Genomic DNA, 21,625 nt, shown 5'->3' with positions numbered 1-21,625 from the left:
GGAGTTTAATAACAATAATAATACAATAATCCTCCCACTAGCTTCATTGAGTGTTTGGAATCCGCTCTTTGAGAAGGTGGCTAGGAGAGTAGGCTGTGTGACTGAAGAGACATAGCTCCTTCCAGCGAGGCCGCTGCAAGCTCAACATCCACCAAGACCGTCGCCAGCTCTACTTCCTGTTCCAACTCTCCAACCATCAAATGACCCTGCGGATAAGTAGAGTTCGGCTTAGATGAATAACTGGTACCGAAAGGTGATTGTGGAGCTGGATATGGATGATCCACTCAAGCAACGACAGCTCCAGTTGAGCACGCCCAAGCAGTCCTACGTCCAGCCAAGCTCCCACCTCCTGCACGGCAGCCACAGCCAGTCCTACGTCAAACCAAGCTCGCTCCAGCTTCCGACGCTTGCTTAAGCCAAGGTCGCTCCAGCTTTTGACGCCCACTCAAGTCAAAATTGCTTCAGCTTCAAAGCCTGCTCAAGCTAAACTTGCTCCAGTTTTAAAGCCTGCTCAGCTGCCTACTACTCCAGCTCTGCAGACACCAAAAGCAACTCCAGTGGGCCTGCAGACACCACCTGCTACTCTAGTGGGTCTTTTCCCTCTAAGCCACCATTCTCGTCTTCAGTGGGTCTTTCGACGGCGCCACCATCCTTGTCTCGTGTGGGTCTTTCGACAACGCCACGACACTCGTCTCCAATGGGTCTTCTGTCGACTCTACCATCCCAGCGAAACCTTCACCCCAGCTGCCGGCGGCCTGTATCCTTGTCGGCCACGAATGTGGCCAGTCCATGGATGCCCTCTACGCCATCAGCAGCCATTCTTGGACTTGGGCATGGACTACAATGGCTGCTGAGGAAAGATTCTCGCCCACGTCTGCCCCCTCGTTGGCCACGTTGGTGGCCAGTGAATGGACGCCCTCCGCGCAATCAGCTGCAACACCTAGCAACTGTTGGGTTCCACAGCTGCTGAAGCTCTGTTTTGACTTGTCCTCAGTGGCTTCGGAGACTGCCAACATTTACGTTAAAACATTCAGTTTCAGAAAAAATATGCGCCGATATCTTTCATCCATCCATTTTCAGCCACATGTCCCTCTAGGGCTTGCAGGGGGGCTGAAACCTATCCAGGCTGCCCTTAAGCTATTCCACTTTGCAGCTCATTTTTAGAAATACTGCATATTTAATGTTTATCCCAAATGTGTTTTTTACAAAAAGAGCATAAAATATTACAAATATATGAACAGCTGAGATAGGCTCCAGCAACACCCGCGACCCCAAAAGGGACAAGTGGAAGAAAATGGATGGATGGATGGATGGATAAACATGTCTACCAATCGATAGGTCTGAAGCTGTTGAAAAATTTGAATACGTTGAAAGTTAAAAAAAAAAAAACACATAACTTACTGATAACACTTTTTTGAGTGTGTACATTTTTTGGCTAGGGGGGGATAATGAGAATTCTTGAAAAAAACTGTCATTGCTCCAAAAATAATAAGGCGTGTAAATCTTGGTTGTTATGAATTATTGACACATTAAAGGCTGTAATTACATCATCTAAATCAGTTCACTTTGCAACTCGTTTTGTTTTGTTTTTAAATATTGCATATTTTGTGTTTTTTCCCTAATAAAATGTTTTTAGGGGAGTTTTTTTTTTTTTTTTTTTAAAGGGCATAAAGCATTACAAATATATATTTAAAAAAAAACATTGTATCTATGTATAGGTCCGAAGCTCTAGAAACATTTTAAGTGTTGAAAGTTTTGGAAAAAATGAAATATGATTTATAACACTATGTTTTCCCTCGCTTCGGAGGCTTAACGTAGCTTTATACTAAAAGTAGAATCCAGGTTTAAACAGCAGTGTATTAAATGAGTGTACAGTGACAAATGTTATTAATTGAATTCATATTAATAGAATCTATTATTATTATTATAATTTTTTATCTCTTATTTTTTTTAGATGTATAAAAGAAGTGGGACGTCAAACAAGAACGTAAACCAATTTCTTTTTTATCGTGCACCAACAGAAAAAAGACGTGCGTATGCTACGATTCATCCAGGAAGTGAACACCACCACACGCTCCTGCGCATTATGGGACTTGGAGGAGGAGACAGACTACATCATCCATGTCCAGTCCATCAGTATGTTTGGAACGAGCCCACAAAGCGAGCCTTTACGCTTCCGAACACCAAAGGAGGTCGAGACTCAGGGTTCTAAGAACAAAGGTGAAGTGGTGCAAAACACACATGAATACAAATATGCTTGCATCGCTTTTTATGCGTTTGCTTTCAAGCCAGAATAGGCAGAACGAGCTTGGCCTTTTGACAAACTCTTGACTGATTTTGTCTAAAGACCAATAAAAATCAATATGCACCCAAAGCGTGAAATGAAATTTCACAACAGAGTGCTCCTACACGGCCAGGGGGGTGTATACTTCATTCTGTATTGACATGCCTCTGCAGGCTTCACCCTGCCTGCACTCAGCACCGCTGCACAGTAAACCAAACTGCGGGTAAGCGCGGCGGGGGGGGTATTTATCAGTCTTCGGGCAGGGGGAAGTCGTGGCTGCAAGGGGTGGTAAATCGATGTGCTTCTGGCTAAAGCCTTATCTACAGTATTCTTCCTCATTCCCCTTGTGAGACACTGCTGAATTCAGACACTTCCCAGAAAGTGCACCCAGAGAGTCTGAAGTTTGTTTATAGCGGAAAGTGGGAGATATGTGGAATATAAATACTGTACATTACTGCAGAAGATTAAAGATATGCTTTTTCTAGAATAGAGGCCTAATTACCTCTGGATCTATTGTCTGAGGCTGGTTTCTGCAAAGGAAATATTTGGCAAAAATCAATAGCTGCAAGGGTTACATTTTTTTCTCCCTCTTATTGGGTTTTGTTTACTTTACCGTCGTATGCTCCTTTTCTTGATCTTTCATCACAATTAATTTTTCTCTGAAGCCTTTTAGAACAGCAGTTCAAAGCTGCGAAGCTAACTTCCATTATGTTTAAAGACAAAAGTTTAGCCTAATGTTGCCATACATAAATATAAGGTAGTAGAGCAAGGGTCACCAACACCAGGTAGCCCGTAAGGACAAGATGAGTCGCTGGCCTGTTCTAAAAATAGCTCAAATAGCAGCACTTACCAGTGAGCTCCCTCTATTTTTTTAATTTTATTTATATTTACTAGCAAGCTGGTCTCGCTTTGGTCGACATTTTTAATTCTAAGAGAGACAAAACTCAAATAAAATTTGAAAATCCAAGAAAATATTTTAAAGACTCGGTCTTCACTTGTTTAAATAAATTCATAAATTTTTTCTTTGCTTCTTATAACTTTCAGAAAGACAATTTAAGAGAAAAAATACAACCTTAAAAATTATTTTAGGATTTTTAAACACATATACCTTTTTACCTTTTAAATTTCTTCCTCTTCTTTCCTGAAAATTTAAATAAATGTTCAAGTAAATGTTTTTTTATTGTACAAAATAATAAATACATTTTAATTTAATTCTTCATTTTAGCTTCTGTTTTTTATTTGTGAAATATTTCTTCAAACTTATTATGATTAAAATTCAAATAAATTATTCTGGCAAATCTAGAAAATCTGTATAATCAAATTTAAATCTTATTTCAAAGTCTTTTGAATTTCTTTTCAAATTTTGGTTCTGGAAAATCTAGAAGAAATACTGATTTGTCTTTGTTAGAAATATAGCTTGGTCCAAATTGTTATATATTATAACAAAGTGCAGATTGGATTTAAACCTATTTAAAACATGTCATCAACATTTTAAAATTAATCTTAATCAGGAAAAATTACTAATGTTGTTCCATAAATTATTTTTAAATTTTTTCAAAAAGATTCGAATTAGCTAGTTCTTCTCTTCATTTTTTTCGGTTGAATTATGAATTTTAAAGAGTCAAAATTGAAGATAAACTATGTTTCAAAATTTAATTTTCATTTTGGCTATTTCTGGCAATTTATTTAAGTGTGTATCAAACTGGTAGCCCTTTGCATTAATCAGTACTCAAGAAGTAGCTCTTGGTTTCAAAAAGGTTGGTGACCCCTGTAGTAGAGATTGTCACACAGACTGTGTGTCTAATTTAATTAACTTGCAACTCCACATCTTATATGTACATTTTTAAACAAAACATTGAAAACATCATGTCCTGCAGATGTTCACTATTTCCAGGTGTTGTTCTGTAACCAGTTACTCCTAAATATTTCATCTGATCGCTTTCAAACATTACCCAGATAGATTAGACATTTGGAGGACGCTAAATTTCGAAGCGTTGAGGTGTTCATTATAGGATGTGACCGAAGCATGGTGACCAAGATTATTCTTTTCCACAGAGCCTCAAAAAGGCTCAACTTTTCTGTAAAACAGGGGTTCTGAAATTCAAAGGTAATTAGTTAGCCTGTCAAAAACAAAAAAATCTATAGATGTTTGTATCCAACATTGAGCTGGCAGATTTTGATAAATGATTAAATTAAGCATCAATCTTTTTACAGTTTTTATACGCCCTATTTTTTTAACAAATTTTTTGCCCCAAATTTTCTATAGCACCTTCAATTACAAGCTTAATTGGTTACACCCAAATCAACATTGAAATAAATGCAAATTAATTGGTCTACAGCAGCACAGATTCAATGTGTGATGACTTTTAAAAACAAAAACTAACTTTTAGATGAAACACATTGTATACAAACAATACAATATAAAGTACTACTAACAACCACAGTAGTTTTACTGTATGAAGTAATGTAATCATAATGTACAACATTTACTTTAGAGAGTAGACTTGTTTGATATCTCCTTTGAGTTGCTTCTTGGTCAAACACACCATTAGCAGCTTTTATTTATTCATGATATTTTTTTTCAATATCTGTAGTTTGGATATTATTTTAACATTCTTGGCGCTAGACTCATTCTGCTTGAGTCAAGTGGGCGACCCATTTGCTACACCAACTAATGGCGGGAATGCTCAAATTTTTGTTTGCAACCTAAGGCATAACAATTAGCCGAGAGACAGCTCTTATTTCAAAACACTCTTAAATTTGAGAACTCTTAAGTTGAGGTACCACTGTAGTCTATTTTCTCTTAAATGTAGTTTTTTGTGGGGGTTTTTTTTTTGTTTTTTTATTGAGTACGACTGCGAAATAAGCTACCAGAGTCTTCAATAAAAGTAATAATACATGTTTATTTGTACATTTAATTTGTTGTTCATATGCCTTTGGCTTTGTTTTTTGCATTTTAAAAAACAATTGTTCCCTATAAAATGTGTTGTATGTTGATTTTTTTGGGTGTCTGGAACTAATTAATTGGATTATTTTTAATGGGAAAAATGTAATAATTTTTTATACCATTCGGTCTCTGATGGACAAAATCGGTAAAATTGGTACCACTGCATTTCTGCATTTTACAGACAAACAGAGAATTGACTGACATTTCAAAATTTGCTTCAACAGTCGGCGCTTGCATGTTTTGTTTTTGCTGACACATTTCCAAAAGATGGACCTTGAGAACCTAGAGAGCTTCCAGTAGGGTAACTTTTGGCAGTTAAAATGTTAAAAAGTGATATGTGCGAGGCACATCTTTTATATAAATAAATAAATGATAAATGGGTTGTACTTGTATAGCGCTTTTCTACCTTCAAGGTACTCAAAGCGTTTTGACACTACTTCCACATTTACCCATTCACACACACATTCACACACTGATGGAGGGAGCTGCCATGCAAGGCGCTAACCAGCACCCATCAGGAGCAAGGGTGAAGTGTCTTGCTCAGGACACAACGGACGTGACGAGGTTGGTACTAGGTGGGGATTGAACCAGGGACCCTCGGGTTGCGTACGGCCACTCTCTCACTGTGCCACGCCATCCCTATATGCTGTATTATATATTATTTTACATCTTCATAATAATAGTGACCTATTTTTACATTAGTAAAGAATTTAGGAAAAGGATAGGAAAATATATACTTTATCCATCCCACTTTGGGGAAATTACAATGTTACAACCTTATATAACTTAAAAGTAAGTTATAGCTTTCGTAATGGCAGTTTGATCCCACAATGGATTTTTTATATTTCCAATGGAAGTATGTGTTTGGAAATTTGTTTCTTCACCTTTCAGACTTCTACAGATCTACACTATACATACACAGACACAAATGCCCCCTCCCCCATACACTTAGATTTAATAGTCTATTCCCTCTCCCCCACTGTGTACACCATCCACAAAGTGTCACTGTAGAGCGCATGTCTGCGGTTCTTCATCCTTCATACATCATCCACATCACATTTTAGCAGCTCTCTGTCTCATTACGGTTTCTCTCAACAGAAGATGAGCAGATGTTTTGTAAGTGGTCGTTCGGACGAGAATTGCTTAGTAGTCATTTAAGTGTGTTTCCAAGATGGTGAAATGAGAGAAAAAAAATACTGTTGCTGACAGTAGTAGTAAAATACAACAACTGAAATCGTTGCTCTTTTCCAATCAAGACGTCGAAAGGATCTTTAAAAATATGTTTTGATGTTTTCTTGCACAGGTCATCTCTCAGCAAACTGCCCATAAACACCTAGGTTAGTATTTAAAATTGTCGAAATGAATAATTGCATTTTTTAGAAAAATCAGCCGGAGAGAAAGTGGTCTCATATTTGCATAGCAAAGTGTTTGAAATGTCATAGTAGAAAAGAAAAAACGGAATCCAAACCGTTTTTACACCCTTTAAGAACTTAGAGATTTAGATAATTAAAATTGAAAGCCCCCAGAGGGTTCATTTTAGGGATGTCCCACAACTCTTTCACTTCCGATACGATATTGATGTTGGAGCATAAAGTATTGGCAAACACTGATATTAATCTAATACCATCAATCCATCCATCCGTCTTCTTCCGCTTATCAGAGTTCAGGTAGCGGGGGCAGCAGCCTAAGCACGGAAGCCCAGACTTCCCTTTCCCAGCCACTTTGTTCCTTCCGGGGGATCCCAAGGTGTTCCCAGACCAGCCGGGAGACATAGTATTCCCAACGTGTCCTGGGTATTCCTTGTGGCCTCCTACCGGTCGGACGTGACCGAAACACCTCCCTAGGGAGGCGTTCAGGTGGCATCCTGATCAGATGCCCGAACCACCTCATCTGGCCCCTCTCGATGTGGAGGAGCAGCGGCTTTACTTTGAGTTCCTCCCGGATGACAGAGCTTCTCACCTTATCTCTAAGGAAGAGCCCTGCCCCCCGGCGGGGAAAACTCATTTCAGCCGCTTGTACCCGTGACCTTGTCCTTTCGGTCATAACCCAAAGCTCATGACCATAGGTGACGATGGAAATGTAGATTGACCGCTAAATTGTGAGCTTTGCCTTCCGGCTCAGCTCCTTTTTCGCCACAACGGATCAATACAGCATCTGTACTACTGAAGACGCTGCACCGATCCGCCTGTCAATCTCATAATCCACTCTTCCTTCACTAGTGAACAAGACTCCGAGGTACTTGAACTCCTCCACTTGGGGCAAGATCTCCTCCCCAACCCGGAGATAGCACTCTACCCTTTTACGGGCAAGAACCATGGACTCGGACTTGGAGGTGCTGATTCCCATCCCAGTCGCTTCACACTCGGCTGCGAACCGTTCCGGTGAGAGCTAAAGATGCTGGCCAAATAAAGCCATCAGGACCACATCATCTGCAAAAAGCAGAGACCTAATCCCGTGGCCACCAAACCGGATCCCCTCAAAGCCTTGGCTGCGCCTAGAAATTCTGTCCATAAAAGTTATGAACAGAATCGGTGACAAAGGGCAGCCTTGGCAGAGTCCAACCATCACTGGAAACGGGTCCAACTTACTGCCGGCAATGCGGACCAAACTCTGACGCTGATCATACAGGGAGCGGACCGCCACAATCAGACAGTCCGATACCCCATACTCTCTGAGCACTTCCCACTGGACTTCCCGGGGGACACGGTCGAATGCCTTCTCCAAGTCCACAAAGCACTTGTAGACTGGTTGGGCAAACTCCCATGCACACTCAAGGACCCTGCCGAGAGTACAGAGCTGGTCCACAGTTCCACGACCAGGACGAAAACCACGCTGTTCCTCCTGAAACCGAGGTTCGACTATTGGGTGTAGCATCCTCTCCAGTACACCTGAATAAATCCTTACCGGGAAGGCTGAGGAGTGTGATCCCACGATAGTTGGGCACACCCTCTGGTTCCCCTTCTTAAAGAGAGGAACCACCACCCTGATCTGCCAATCCAAAGGTACCGTCCCCGATGTCCACGCGATGTTGCAGAGTCTTGTCAACCAAGACAGCCCTACAGCATCCAGAGCCTGAAGGAACTCTGGGTGGATCTCATTCACCCTCAGGGCCTTGCCACCGAGGAGCTTTTTAACTACATCGGCAACCTCAGCCCCAGAAATAGTATAGCCCACCACAGATTCCCCAGGCACTGCTAGGTGGGATTGAGGAGGTCTTCGAAGTATTCCCTCCACTGATCCACAACATCCGCAGTCGAGGTCAGCAGAACACTATCCTCACCATACACGGTGTTAACAGTGCACTGCTTCCCCTTTCTGAGGCGGAGGATGGTGGTCCAGAATCGCTTCGAAGCCATCCGGATTTCATTTTCCATGGCTTGCCCGAACTACTCCCATGTCCGAGTTTTTGCCTCTGCGACTGCTGAAGTCGCACACCGCTTGGCCTGTCGGTACCTGTCCACTGCCTCTGGAGTCCCTTGAGCCAGACGGACCCGATAGGACTCTTTCTTCAGCTTGACGGCATCCTGGTTCTGGGATTTACCGCCACGACAGGTACCAACCACCTTGCGGCCACAGCTCCAATTGGCCTCCTCGACAATAGAGGAACGGAACATCGGAATTGAGACTGTCTCTGACAGGAACCTCGACGTTACCAGCAGACATTCATAATACGTTTGGGCCGGCCATGTCTGTCCGGCATCCTCCCCCACCATCACAGCCAACTTACCACCAGGTGGTGATCGGTAGAAATCACCGCCCCTCTCTTCAACCGAGACCGCAACATTGTTAAGACCGAATACATGAGACCGCAAATCCGATGACACAACTACAAAGTCGATCATGGAACTGCGGCCTAGGGTATCCTGGTGCTAAGTGCACATATGGACACGCTTATGTTTGAATAATGTGTTTGCTATGGAAGATCTGTGACGAGCACTAAAGTCCAAAAACAAAACACCACTCGGGTTCAGATCCTGGTGGCCATTCTTCCCAATCAGGCCTCTCCAGGTTTCACTGTCGTTGCCAATATGAGCGTTGAAGTGCCCCAGTAGAAAAAGGTAATCACCCGCGGGAACACTCTCCAGTACTCTCTCGAGTGAATCTAAAAATGGTGGGTACTCTGAGCTGTGGCTTGGTGCGTAAGCACAAAATACAGTCAGGACCCGTGCCCCCCATCCGAAGGTTGAGGGAAGCTACCCTATCGTCCAATGGGTTGAACTCCAACGTGCAGGCATTGAGCCGGGGGGCAACAAGAATATCCACCCCAGTCTGTCGCCTCTCACTGCATGTAACGCCAGAATGGAAGAGAGTCCAGCCCCTCTCGAGAGAACTGGTTCCAGAGCCCTTGCTGTGCGTCGAAGTAAGTCCGACTATATTTAGCTGGAACTTCTCCACCTCCCGCAGCAGCTCAGGCTCCTTCCCCCCAGTGAGGTGACGTTCCACCTCCCAAGAGCTAGCTTATGTAGTCGAGGATCGGACCGCCAAGTGTCCTGCATTCGGCTGCCGCCCAGCTCACAATGGACCCGACCTCTATGGCCCCTCCCATGATTGGTGACCCCATTAAAGGGTAGACCCACGTTGCCTCTTCGGGCTGTGCCCGGCCGGGCCCCACGGGGTCAGGCCGGGCCACCAGGCCCTCGCCATCGTGCCCCACCTACGGGCTTGGCTCCAGAAGAGGGCCCCGGTGACCCGTGTCTGGGCATGGGACATCTGGGTCCTTTGTTATTCTTTCTCATCGAGGTCTTCGAGCTGCTCTTTGTCTGATCCCTCACCTTTTTGTAATTGACTTGACAAAAATACAATAAAAGGTTAACCGTGTATGCTTATTGGAGGACATTTAGATATTAACTGTCTGTCCAGCTTTGCACAAGTAAACGGGCTGCAGGACTGCTGGTGTCAGAGCTTATATCGGAGATTTTAGATGCAAACTATTATAATTTTGCAGATATCGGTGCCAATATCTGATATCAATATCAGATCAGGACACCACTAGTTCATTTATGACTGAATCATATAATTTTTGTCTAACAGATATTTGCTATTTGCTACCCCGCCTTCCGCCCGATTGTAGCTGAGATAGTTACCAGCGACCCCCGTGATCCCAAAGGGAATAAGCGGTAGAAAATGGATGGATGGATGGATGGAGATATTTGTTATTTTGGTACCACATTTAAGTTCTAACATAAACCTTACACCAGTTCGGTCCAGTAAAGCCAACGGTATCAGGAGCCTCCACCCCTTATTGTGTAGTGGTGTTTGATTACTTAATACGGGGCAACAGAGGCCAATCGATCAACAGAATTGCTTGTTTCTAAAAACTACTGGAGCATGGGGTGCCTGCCATGTACACTGGGACCTCGAAATGTCACCCAGTCCATCTAATAAAAGGATGTGAGTGCAGTTCTTTTACACGCTGATGAACTTTACATAAACTCTGTGACTTACGCAACATTCAGTAACGCCAGATAAAAATTTGCTGAAATTATTGTTTTGTTCCACAGAAAGCTGCATGCAGGCAACTGGATGTACATCTGTCAACAAAACATTCTATATTCTTCCAGATTTTATCTCTAAAGATTTATCATCCTCAGTATTCAAGATCTGGATTCATATAGCAGGAAACAAGCTCTGCTTAAATACAGTATATGCTGACCTATTTTCCTCCTGGCTCAGTATGCTTGGTTGTCAGACATTGAGCAGTAAAAACCTTGTGCTGATATGTTCAATAAATGTGCACCTGCACAATCATCGTCAATTATTCTCTGTTCATCACATAAACTGAAATATTACTGACTCGTAAAGGGATTTTAACCGAGGCCAAAGCATTTGAGTAATAACCTAACAATTGCCTTTTGACTCTCACAGACGAAGTAACAATGGAGGACCAACTGAGGGCAGGTGAACTCATCATAATCGTTGTGGTGCTCATCATGTGGGCAGGTGAGGATTATGTAGAGAAAAGTACTCGTAATTTGAATGACACAGGATCAGGACGTCCAAACAGGGAGAACTCTGATTAGACACTGCAGTGTTACTGCATCATTGCTACAAAACAGCTTTTATTTCCACAATTCCATCCATATCTTGTCTATACAAATGAAGGGCAGCCTCAGAAGCAGGAAGTAATAAATAACAATAATTTCATAAATATTACAGTAATCCTTTGTTTATCGCTGATAATTTGTTCCGGGCCTGACCATGGTAAATGAATTTTCAGCGCTACAAAATGAGAAAACCTGTTTACGTTCTTCTAAATATTAAAATATTAAAAAATATTTGAAACCTTTTTTTTATTTGTTTTTTTAACTACACAGTTCAGGAATACAATTAAACACAAGACAATAAATAACCCCCAAGTAACCCCGAGTGTAACCTTTACACTCGTTCGATCCAATACAGCAGTGGTTCTCAACCTTTTTTCAGTGATGAACCCCCTGTGAATATTTTTTTAATTCAAGAACCCCCTAATCAGAGCAAAGCATTTTTGGTTGAAAAAAAAAGAGATAAAGAAGTAAAATACAGCACTATGTCATCAGTTTCTGATTTATTAAATTGTGTAACAGTGCAAAATATTGCTCATTCGTAGTGGTCTTTTTTTAACTATTTGGAAAAAAAGATATAAAAATAACTAAAAACGTGTTGAAAAATAAACAAGTGATTCAATTATGAATAAAAAATTTTTACACATAGAAGTAATCATCAACTTAAAGTGCCCTCTTTGGGGATTGTAATAGATATCCATCTCGATTCATGAACTTAATTCTAATTTCTTCACAAAAAAAAGACATCTTAACATCAATATTTATGAAACATGTCCACAAAAAATCTAGCTGTCAACACTGAATATTGTTGCATTTTTTTTTACAGTTTATGAACTTACATTCATATTTTGTTGAAGTATTATTCAATAAATATATTCATAAATTATTTTTAAATTGTTGCTATTTTTAGAATATTTAAAAAAACTCTCACGTACCCCTGGTCATACCTTCAAGTACCCCCAGGGGTACGCGTACCCCCATTTGAGAACCACTGCAATACAGTAATGCTGCCTAAGGCTAAGCCATTCAGCGGTCACTATACTGAACAGTTCTGATCAGTTTGGGCTCATCTAGAGGCCAATACTACAGTAGTATTGATATTTTAGTTCATTTAGCCATTTTAATGTTATTTTTTTTATATGAGCCAAAAATATGTAGATTATGCTTAAAAAACAAGACAAAAAAATAAATATGCGGTAGAGTGAAGCCGCCGACTTTAAAACGCGATGTGGCAAGTGACGACTGTATTAGTAGTAGTAAAGAAACACTTATTAGAAGTGAAAGTATGTATACTGTTTATAACTCAAAAACAATTAAAACATAAACTACTATAAAGCTACAAGCTATAGAAAAAGCAAAAAAACACTCTTCAACATTGTCTCCTGTTGTCTTGATTCAAATAATGGAGTTATGTTCTTTAGTCTGGGCCCCAGGATGCAGCTCAAGGAAAGTGATTTGTCCGAACCAACTGCATGCGAATGTCTGTAGTAAGTATACGAAAGCTGCAAGAAGTCAATTCATATTGGACCGAGTTCATCCTAAAAAGAGTAAACAATTAAATAATAACAACTGGGATTTGATCCATCAACATCATGCATCAATGCAGAACATTTTGATATTAGTGGTCGCTATACAGAGTAAAAAAAAATCATTTGGGTCCCAAAAAATGTGGCCGCTGGCCGGATTTTACAGGTGGCTGCTATATACCGGGTGTATCACACTACTTTTGTCTGCAGCAAAAAAAAAACAGTGTGGCCGCTATAGACAGGTGGCATTAGTATGCTTTGACTATATTTTTCGAACAATATGGCGCACCTGATTGTAAGGTCTATTTTCTTGTAGCACTTTTTCATACCAATTTTACCAGATTATAGCGGTCATATAATGTTTGTTTTTTTCTCAATGTAAAACACTTCCTTGTGGTCTACATAAAGTGTCATAGTGGTTCTTCGGTCAAAATGTTGCATAGATTATGTTTTACAGATCTTCTTAAAGTTGATTTCTTACCGTTGCTTCAGGATGCGCCGTTTTGTGGGCAGTCTTATTTACGTGGCTCCACTTCGACAGCATCTTCTCCCCATCATCTTTGTTCTACAGACAGGTGTAGCTTGCAAGAAAAGGAGTTAAAGAAGTATCAAAAGATGGAGCTAATTGTTTTAATGACATTCAGACTTTACTTAAATCAATAACAAAGCAGCATCTCCTAATCCGTGGCTCACTTGTGCAACAAAAACGCCAAATGTGTCCCGTAAAAAAACGTCCGACCGGAACTCTCTAATAATAAAAGTTCTGTGGTTAAATTATGTAAACACACTACACCGACAGATTTTAGCGCTTCCATAGCGAATCTACTGACAGATATCAGTTATAACTTTATGCTACTTTATATTATAAATGGCAACAGTGGAGGATGAATGCCCATAACAAGAATACAGAGAGAAAAACTAAGCTTGGCTTCACGGTGGCAGTGGGGTTAGTGCGTCTGCCTCACAATACGAAGGTCCTGCAGTCTTGGGTTCAATCCCAGGCTCGGGATCTTTCTGTGTGGAGTTTGCATGATCTCCCCGTGAATGCGTGGGTTCCCTCCGGGTACTACAGCTTCCTCCCACTTCCAAAGTCATGCACCTGGGGATAGGTTGATTGGCAACACTACATTGGCCCTAGTGTGTGAATGTGAGTGTGAATGTTGTCTGTCTATCTGTGTTGGCCCTGCGATGAGGTGGTGACTTGTCCAGGGTGTACCCCGCCTTACGCCCGATTGTAGCTGAGATAGGCGCCAACACCCCCCGCGACCCCAAAAGGGAACAAGCGGTAGAATATGGATGGATGGAAAAACTAAGCTTATCTCCTACAATGTCAGCACAGACTACATTGGCGGACGCGCACACATTTTCAGGACTTATGCGGATCCCAAATACACATCAGCAGGTACCAGAAGGTTAGAAAAGTTGTTTTTGCATAATATTGCGAAACAAATATGTCTGCTAAGATGTGCCATTTTGCGGTCCTTATACACACACCACAATAATACCCGTATGTTTAAGCACTGTACAGTATGTCCGACAATCTATCATAGCTTACCAAAGTCATGATGCTAAAACATTTTAACAGATTTTTGAGCGCCGTTTGTAATGTTCTATATTTTCAAAGAAAAATGTAAAGTTTTGGTGTTGTTTACTGGTGTCATCTTGCAAGTCTACGCATATTTCTTATGTGTGACTGCCATCTACTGGCAACACTTATCATTACACCATGTACCAAATAAAATAGCTTGGAGGTCAGAAAGCCCAACCAGAATTATTATGTACATCAGGCGCGCCGTGTTATAGGGCGCACTGTCGATTTTTGAGAAAATGAAAGGATTCTAAGTGTTGCCTTATAGTCTGAAAAATATGGTTGTAATCAATTAAAAATGTCTATTACTTCTGGTCAAAAACGAGCAGGAATATTAGAGATTGGTAACAAAAACGAAATGTCAGCATTCACAAAATTACTGCCTCTCTTAAATTTAGTTGTGTATTTGCTTATTTCCAGGCGTGATCGCTCTCTTCTGCCGTCAGTATGACATCATCAAAGACAACGAACCCAACAACAACAAGGACAAAGCCAAAAACTCCTCAGAGTGCAGTACTCCTGAACACCCAACAGGGGGGCTGTTGCGCAGTAAGGTATAATCCACCAACCCTCTCCTCCCCCGAGGTGCCTAGCCCTCTCAACGGCGCCGGGCAGGTGAATGGTGCCGGCCGCTTTAAGACCTCATTCACGTGCACTCATACGGTGTTTGTCAATGTCAAGGAGGGATCCTCAAACCATCAGTGTTCACTATTTGATCAGTACACTATGCATCTGGCACAAAACTCTACAGTATTACTTTGGGTTGTGGTTATAGTTATGGTTCATGTGACAAACAAGCAACTTTAAAGTCATTAAGTATCATTTCCAATTGTTTTTAAATATCTAATGGACAAGTTTGCCAAACTACAATTGTCAAGTAGACAAAACGTGTACCGGTACATTAAAAATTTGAGTTGGATGTATATGCTAGAAGTAGTTCCTCTGTGTTAGCACTTATAATAACAATATCACTAATACTTGATTAATACATTGGTCACGACATGTGAACAGAATATTGTTGGCGTTTTTTTAGAAGGTTTCTTGGGTGCAATACATCACTCCTATTAGCTTTATTGTTAGCCACCTCAAACTAAAACTACAAAAGTACACTTCATTCACTAACTTTGCTACAAAAGAGGTCAGTTAGAATAATACATAATGTTAGATAAAGAAAACAGACAAACCCTTTAGTAACTGAATCAAAAATATTGAAATTCAATGATATGGTGCTTTTGCAAACACCTATAATTATGCACAAAGGAAATTATAACCTGCTACCAGAGCAAGAATTTCACAGCAGCCCTTCTGTTTGGCCGTGTGCACGTTTACCGGTGGTGGGTTTAATTCTGCCTCATACATACCGCCGGAGTCCCACATGCAGCACAAAGCATCACCGGGCCAAACAGAAGTTAAATCCATCGCACGCAACAGATGTGCGAACGTCTCCGACTCTTTAAAGGCCTACTGAAACCCACTACTACCCACCACGCAGTCTGATAGATTATATATCAATGATGAAATATTAACATTGCAACACATGCCAATACGGCCTTTTTAGTTTACTAAATTGCAATTTTAAATTTCCAGGGAGTTTCGTCTTGGAAACGTCGTGTAATGATGACGTGTACGCAAGACGTCACAGGTTTTTAGGAAGTATGAGCGCTATGCACACACACAGCTAAAAGTCGCCTGCTTTAACGGCATAATTACACAGTATGTGGAACTAAATTATGGAATGGATTAAGCAAAGAACTCAAACAATGTACTAACTTGGTGCGGTTTAAGAGGTTGTTCAAACAACAAGTGTCTACAAAGTACAATGAAAAATAATTAGCTTACTACATTTTCCAACACGCTTGCCCATCACTGGAAAAACTAGCAAGCTGAGCAACTAACCAAACAACAAACCTTTCCTGTGTGCTGGAAGTATTTATAAAAAGCATTATTATCTTGCTAATCAAATTGTTTTAATTGAATCTCAGGTGATTGTGCAATTGTAACCAATGGTGTGTACAGGTAATGTATTTACTAAGTAGTTAGCCACATTTTCTTAGTTTCTGCTATATCTGAAGTTCTTGCACTGCAGTGAAGCTACGGACTTGTCAATCATTTCCTCTCCATTTCTGTTCTCCAATGCTAAAAAAATGAACCAAGTATTCTGTGAAGCCACAGGAAAATAGAAGCAAAATATGCTTGACATTGACAAACACCTAAAGGTTCATCTGAACATCAGCTTGAGGCTTAATAGAACTGTGACTTCAAATATGTATATATTTATTCCTGCATGATTGCCACATACTGTATCTAATAGCAAACACAGTTAGTGCTTGTGATCACTGCAGACGCAAATTCTACAGTCATTTGTACAAAAAGTCTATAACAAACAAAATGCATTGAGTTCTTCAGCATAAATACAGTACAGAGGCATCCTCATGTGCATTGTGTTATTCTTCAGAGCCCTCTAGCAGCTTCAATCCTGTCATCTTCTCTACTCCCACAGTTCTCCAAGAACAATAGGATGCCATCTGTCAACATCATTGAAGTGTGACTGTCTTCTCCAAATGCTAAAGACTTTGTGTCCTCACAAATAAGCGGGTCCTTTGAAGCAAATCTGCCTTTCAGAATGCGCCGCTTAAATCTCATTTTGCTGTGGGCCTGCCAGTGAAGCAAAGCTCGCAGGCACCTTGGGATCCAGGAATGACTTGGCCAGTGCCAAGGGTAGGAGATGCTACGGTGGAGAGACTGTGGTGAGAGTTGAGCGAATGGATCGGCCATGCTTAACAACCAATGTACCATGGGGGGACAGAGATTAGGGCCAAATGCTCCTGGCAGCGGACGGACTGCTGATAAATCAACCCCAGGGACCAAAGTCGATGAACAGAACCGGAGACCTTTTCAGCCTCTCTCCCGCTTTCATCCTTTAGTGGGTGGTACCAATTGTGTCTAAGTGTTCCTCTGTGGTGTGATTATAATCTCATCCTCTTGGTGGTGTTTTTTTCCTTACATGTTTTAGTCAAATTTTCCTATAAGTGACGGTGAATAATTTATCATAAAACTGTAGTTTTGTTACAGAAGGTACTGCCAGTACGTTTCTGTCGCTCTGGTACATTTTACACCCCACCATAGCAGAAAGTTTTGTCGTCCAGTGGGAAATATTTTCCATCTGGCGAGCTTGTTTTCCCCCCTCAGGGAATATAGACTCCACCTGACAGATTTAAAAGTGATTTCTCAAAATGAGCTGTTGTAACGCCATAGCAGCTTGGTTCAGTGTCTCATTCGCTCGCGTTTTCATCTTGACTCTCTCTCATGCTTTTAATATATTCTATTCTTTGCATTCCACATCTAAAATGGGCTGTATTTTAGAGTGTTCAGTGTTCTGGGTAAATCAAGAAGGACTTGACCCAGAGTGCCTCACCTAAATAATGTATTTTCAAAGGGGCTTGCATACGTCTACAGAGAAGTGGCCTTCGCAGAAACAATAGAGGATATTCCTTAAGCAATAACAGCCCTGACTGACGCGAGGACTACTTTAAGCGCCATGAGGTCACATTCTGTAAAAAAAAAAGAAAAGGAAACACAAATGTAACCTCTTAGCATGCAATGGTCACATGACTTGCACAATGTGATAGCTCATTCATTCCATTCCTTATAAAAACATTGTATAGGTTGGGCTTCAAGGTTATTTTATGAACAGATGTCATCAAGGCAGAAGGGCTTCGAACAAGAGCATTGTTCAAGTCAAAGTCTGTATTTGTTCGATGTAGTATAGATATAGTACATAATGATAATTCGCATTGTGAATTGAATAGAAACTCATTTCCAGCCACTCGCTACAAGTACATTATATGGACTAAACGGCCAGTATCCGCTATCCTTCTATCTATGGTAGCTCGTTATATAATTTTTATTTTGTTTTTGTTTTTTTCGGGGGAGGGGGTTGTCAGATGGTTGACATATCATCTATTACCCCATACTAGCCTTTTGGACAGCCACTCTGTACACTGGCTGGTAAAAAATGTTATTGTATGACGTCTATTCCCCAAAAAGCATCTGAATGACCAACTTCTAGCGTGTTACTTATTGATAATGTGGATAATGTTCTCGCTCACATTTATAGTATATCATATACCTGTTAGCGTTATACTTTTCATCAAATAACCTAATGTGTGTGTACAGTAAACATACAAATTGACATGCAATTACAAAATCAGAGTTACACTTCAATATTTAATGTGTAAATAAATACATTATGAAATAACAAAAACTGCAGTATTGTGCAAAAATTTTCGGTCAACTTTAGATTCTTTGGTTTTCCAATGCCACAATTGACAATTGATTTATTTTAAGTTTAGAATTGTTTGCCTCTTTTCTACCAATTACTGTCAAAATGACTGGTAAGCAAATAATAATAAATAAAAAAAACAAAGCTGGTGATGGCCTGAAACTTTTGCAGAGTACTGTCAATTTCAACATTAGAGGGTGCTATTCCAAGTTAAGTATTTTGTGTTATTTACAACTGTTCATGCCCTACTAATAATGATAGTTTCATTGCACTTATCTATTGTAATGTGTTTATATACAGTATTACATTTTGTCATTGTGTCGTTAATGTGCAATAAGAAAAACTGTGTAAAGTTTTAACTATTGATCCAAATATATTATTACGAGTAAGGAGCCATTCAGGAGCTGGGAAGTAATCGTCTTATTTCAGTAGAGTCTCTACAGTGTGTTACCAGACATATCTGTGCATGCAAGAATAATAGCATAACAAGCTACCATCTTAGAGTGTGATGATATAAAATAAGTGGGTCAATATAGGATGTAAGCAATTTTTCGGTATTTTGACCATCCACTGTTTACAACCTTTTCAGTCCTTATCCTAAACCTAATTTAGTCAAACAAAAATGCAATGGGACTTACTTAGGTAGTCACTGCAAGGTTTATCCATGTTATTGTATGTTGCAGATGAAGAACTAGCAGCAGCCTTTTAATCAACCAATCTATTCTTCAAGTATCCATACTCTTTGCTATTACATGCATACCCACTTTTCTACATGTATACTTTAGAAATGAAAATAGATGGCTGATAAGATCAGGGATATTAATCTTTAAATGTAAAAAAAATTAAAATTGTGAGTATTTTTCATGAATTCCTACGATATACAGTATATTGCATTACGTGTAGTTTTCTGCCATTTCTGTGACTACAGCCTGAAAATCCACATTCAACAAATTAAAATGCACTTTAACTCCAAATTTGGCCTGGGTATGAATGATTTGACTGTAGGTTCATGTAGTGACACATGTAATGGTATTACATGATTCATGGAGGGCATGTATGAAAGAAGGTGCCACAAGTCTGCTGTCAACACTTGCTCATGGGAACCACAGAATAAAACAAATTGCTCATGTATATTTAATTTGTTTAAAGACTTTAGAGTGGTGTAAGGGGCTAGGGCAGGTCGACTATCTATTTATAGCGCGAAGGAGGAAGTGCTTCTTGAGATGCTGAGGCCATGCTTTGAATGCCCAACTTGGTTTCTCTAAATGAGTTGATTGAACAATAATTTTGTATGGATTTGAAAACGTTCAGTGATAAAATACATGTGGACAAGTAAGCATGGTTAAGGGGGAAAAAAAATGCATTATTAGCGCTAACATGTGTATATATATTGTATGCTATGTGCAGCAGTAATTGCTTGATGAGGGCTAGCATGGTTTCATTAACTATTATGCACAAGGTTACACACTTCAGTTATGAAGTATATGGTGTGTGCTTACTTGTGTTTGCTTAAAATAAAAAATATCAAATATTTTCTCCAAATAAATGTCTGCACTCTTTACTGTGGATAATAACTCTCCTCTAAAAATGAGTCAACACAACCTTTACTGTCTGGCTGAATGGCTGGAAACAGAAATAAGTACACCTCTCAGGGAAAATGTCCAAATTGTGTCCAATGTGTCAATATTTTGTGTGAGCACTAGTGATATTTGGGACTGCCTTAACCCTCTTGGGCACATGATTCACCAGATCTCCACAGGCTATTACTGGATTCTTCGTCCACTCCTCCATGATGACATCACAGAAATCTTGTGTTCTTCCACCTTCCATGGATTGAAATGGGGTTCAGGTCTGGAGACTTAGGCCATGTCCACACAAACACAGATACTTAATAAAGGCATACCGTATTTTTCGGAGCATAAATCGCTTCGGAGTATAAGTCGCACCTGCCGAAAATGCATAATAAAAAAGGGAAAAAACATATACAAGTCGCACTAGAGTATAAGTCGCATATTGGGGGGAAATTTATTTGATAAAATCCAACACCAAGAATGGACATTTGAAAGGCAATTTAAAATAAATAAAGAGTAGTGAACAACAGGCTTAATAAATGCACGTTATATGATGCATAAATAACCAACAGAGAACGTGCCTGGTATGTTAACGTAACATATTATGGTAAGAGTCATTCAAATAACTATAACATATAGAACATGCTATACGTTTACCAAACAATCTGTCACTCCTAATCGCAAAGCTAAAGCCATTTATGAAGAACATTGAGAAACGCCGCCGGCTTCTCTGGGCCCGAGATCATCTAAGATGGACTCATGCAAAGTGGAAAAGTGTTGTGTGGTCTGACGAATCCACTTTTCAAATTGTTTTTGGAAATATTTGACATTGTGTCATCCGGACCAAAGGGGAAGCAAACCATCCAGACTATTATCGACGCAAAGTTCAAAAGCCAGCATTAGTGCCCAAAGCATGGGTAACTTGAACATCTGTGAAGGCACCATTAATGCAGAAAGGTACATACAGGTTTTGGAACAGCATAGGCTGCCATCTAAGCACTGTCTTTTTCATGGATGCCCCTGCTTATTTCAGCAAGACAATGCCAAGCCACATTCAGAACATGTTACAACAGCGTGGCTTCATAAAAAAGAGTGCGGGTACTTTCCTGGCCCGCCTGCAGTCAGGACCTGTCTCCCATCTAAAATGTGTGGCGCATTATGTAGCGTAAAATACGACAGCGGAGACCCCGGACTGTTTAACGACTGAAGCTCTACATAAAACAAGAATTGGAAAGAATTCCACTTTCAAAGCTTCAACAATTAGTTTCCTCAGTTCCCAAACGTTTATTGAGTCGTGTTAAAAGAAAAGGTGATGTAACACAGTGGTGAACATGCCTTTTCCCAACTACTTTGGCACGTGTTGCAGCCATGAATATCCAAGATAAT

General features: G+C 40.3%; 1 protein-coding gene across 5 annotated transcripts in view; it reads left to right on the top strand.

Annotated features, from left to right (window-relative positions):
• Positions 1-20,916, top strand: part of fndc5a (fibronectin type III domain containing 5a) — a 90,437-nt gene extending 69,521 nt beyond the window's left edge. For 2 of the 5 annotated variants that reach the window (XM_061895646.1, XM_061895644.1), the window contains exons 3-6: positions 2,022-2,220; positions 11,097-11,171; positions 14,807-14,940; positions 16,887-20,914. In XM_061895646.1, coding sequence (XP_061751630.1) covers positions 2,037-2,220; positions 11,097-11,171; positions 14,807-14,940; positions 16,887-16,934 — 441 coding nt within the window. In that variant the 5' untranslated portion in view covers positions 2,022-2,036 and the 3' untranslated portion in view covers positions 16,935-20,914. Of the gene's footprint in view, positions 1-2,021; positions 2,221-11,096; positions 11,172-14,806; positions 15,002-16,886 lie in introns of all 5 variants that reach the window. The other 3 variants (XR_009806183.1, XR_009806184.1, XM_061895645.1) reach the window with 3 other exon arrangements.
• The last annotated feature ends 709 nt before the right edge of the window (positions 20,917-21,625 follow it).

This window comes from Nerophis ophidion, linkage group LG03 (genome assembly GCF_033978795.1).
Source record: "Nerophis ophidion isolate RoL-2023_Sa linkage group LG03, RoL_Noph_v1.0, whole genome shotgun sequence".
In the NCBI taxonomy this organism is placed as follows: domain Eukaryota; kingdom Metazoa; phylum Chordata; class Actinopteri; order Syngnathiformes; family Syngnathidae; genus Nerophis; species Nerophis ophidion.
Note: the sequence above shows the minus strand (reverse complement) of the source record. Positions and strands in the feature narration are given on the sequence as shown.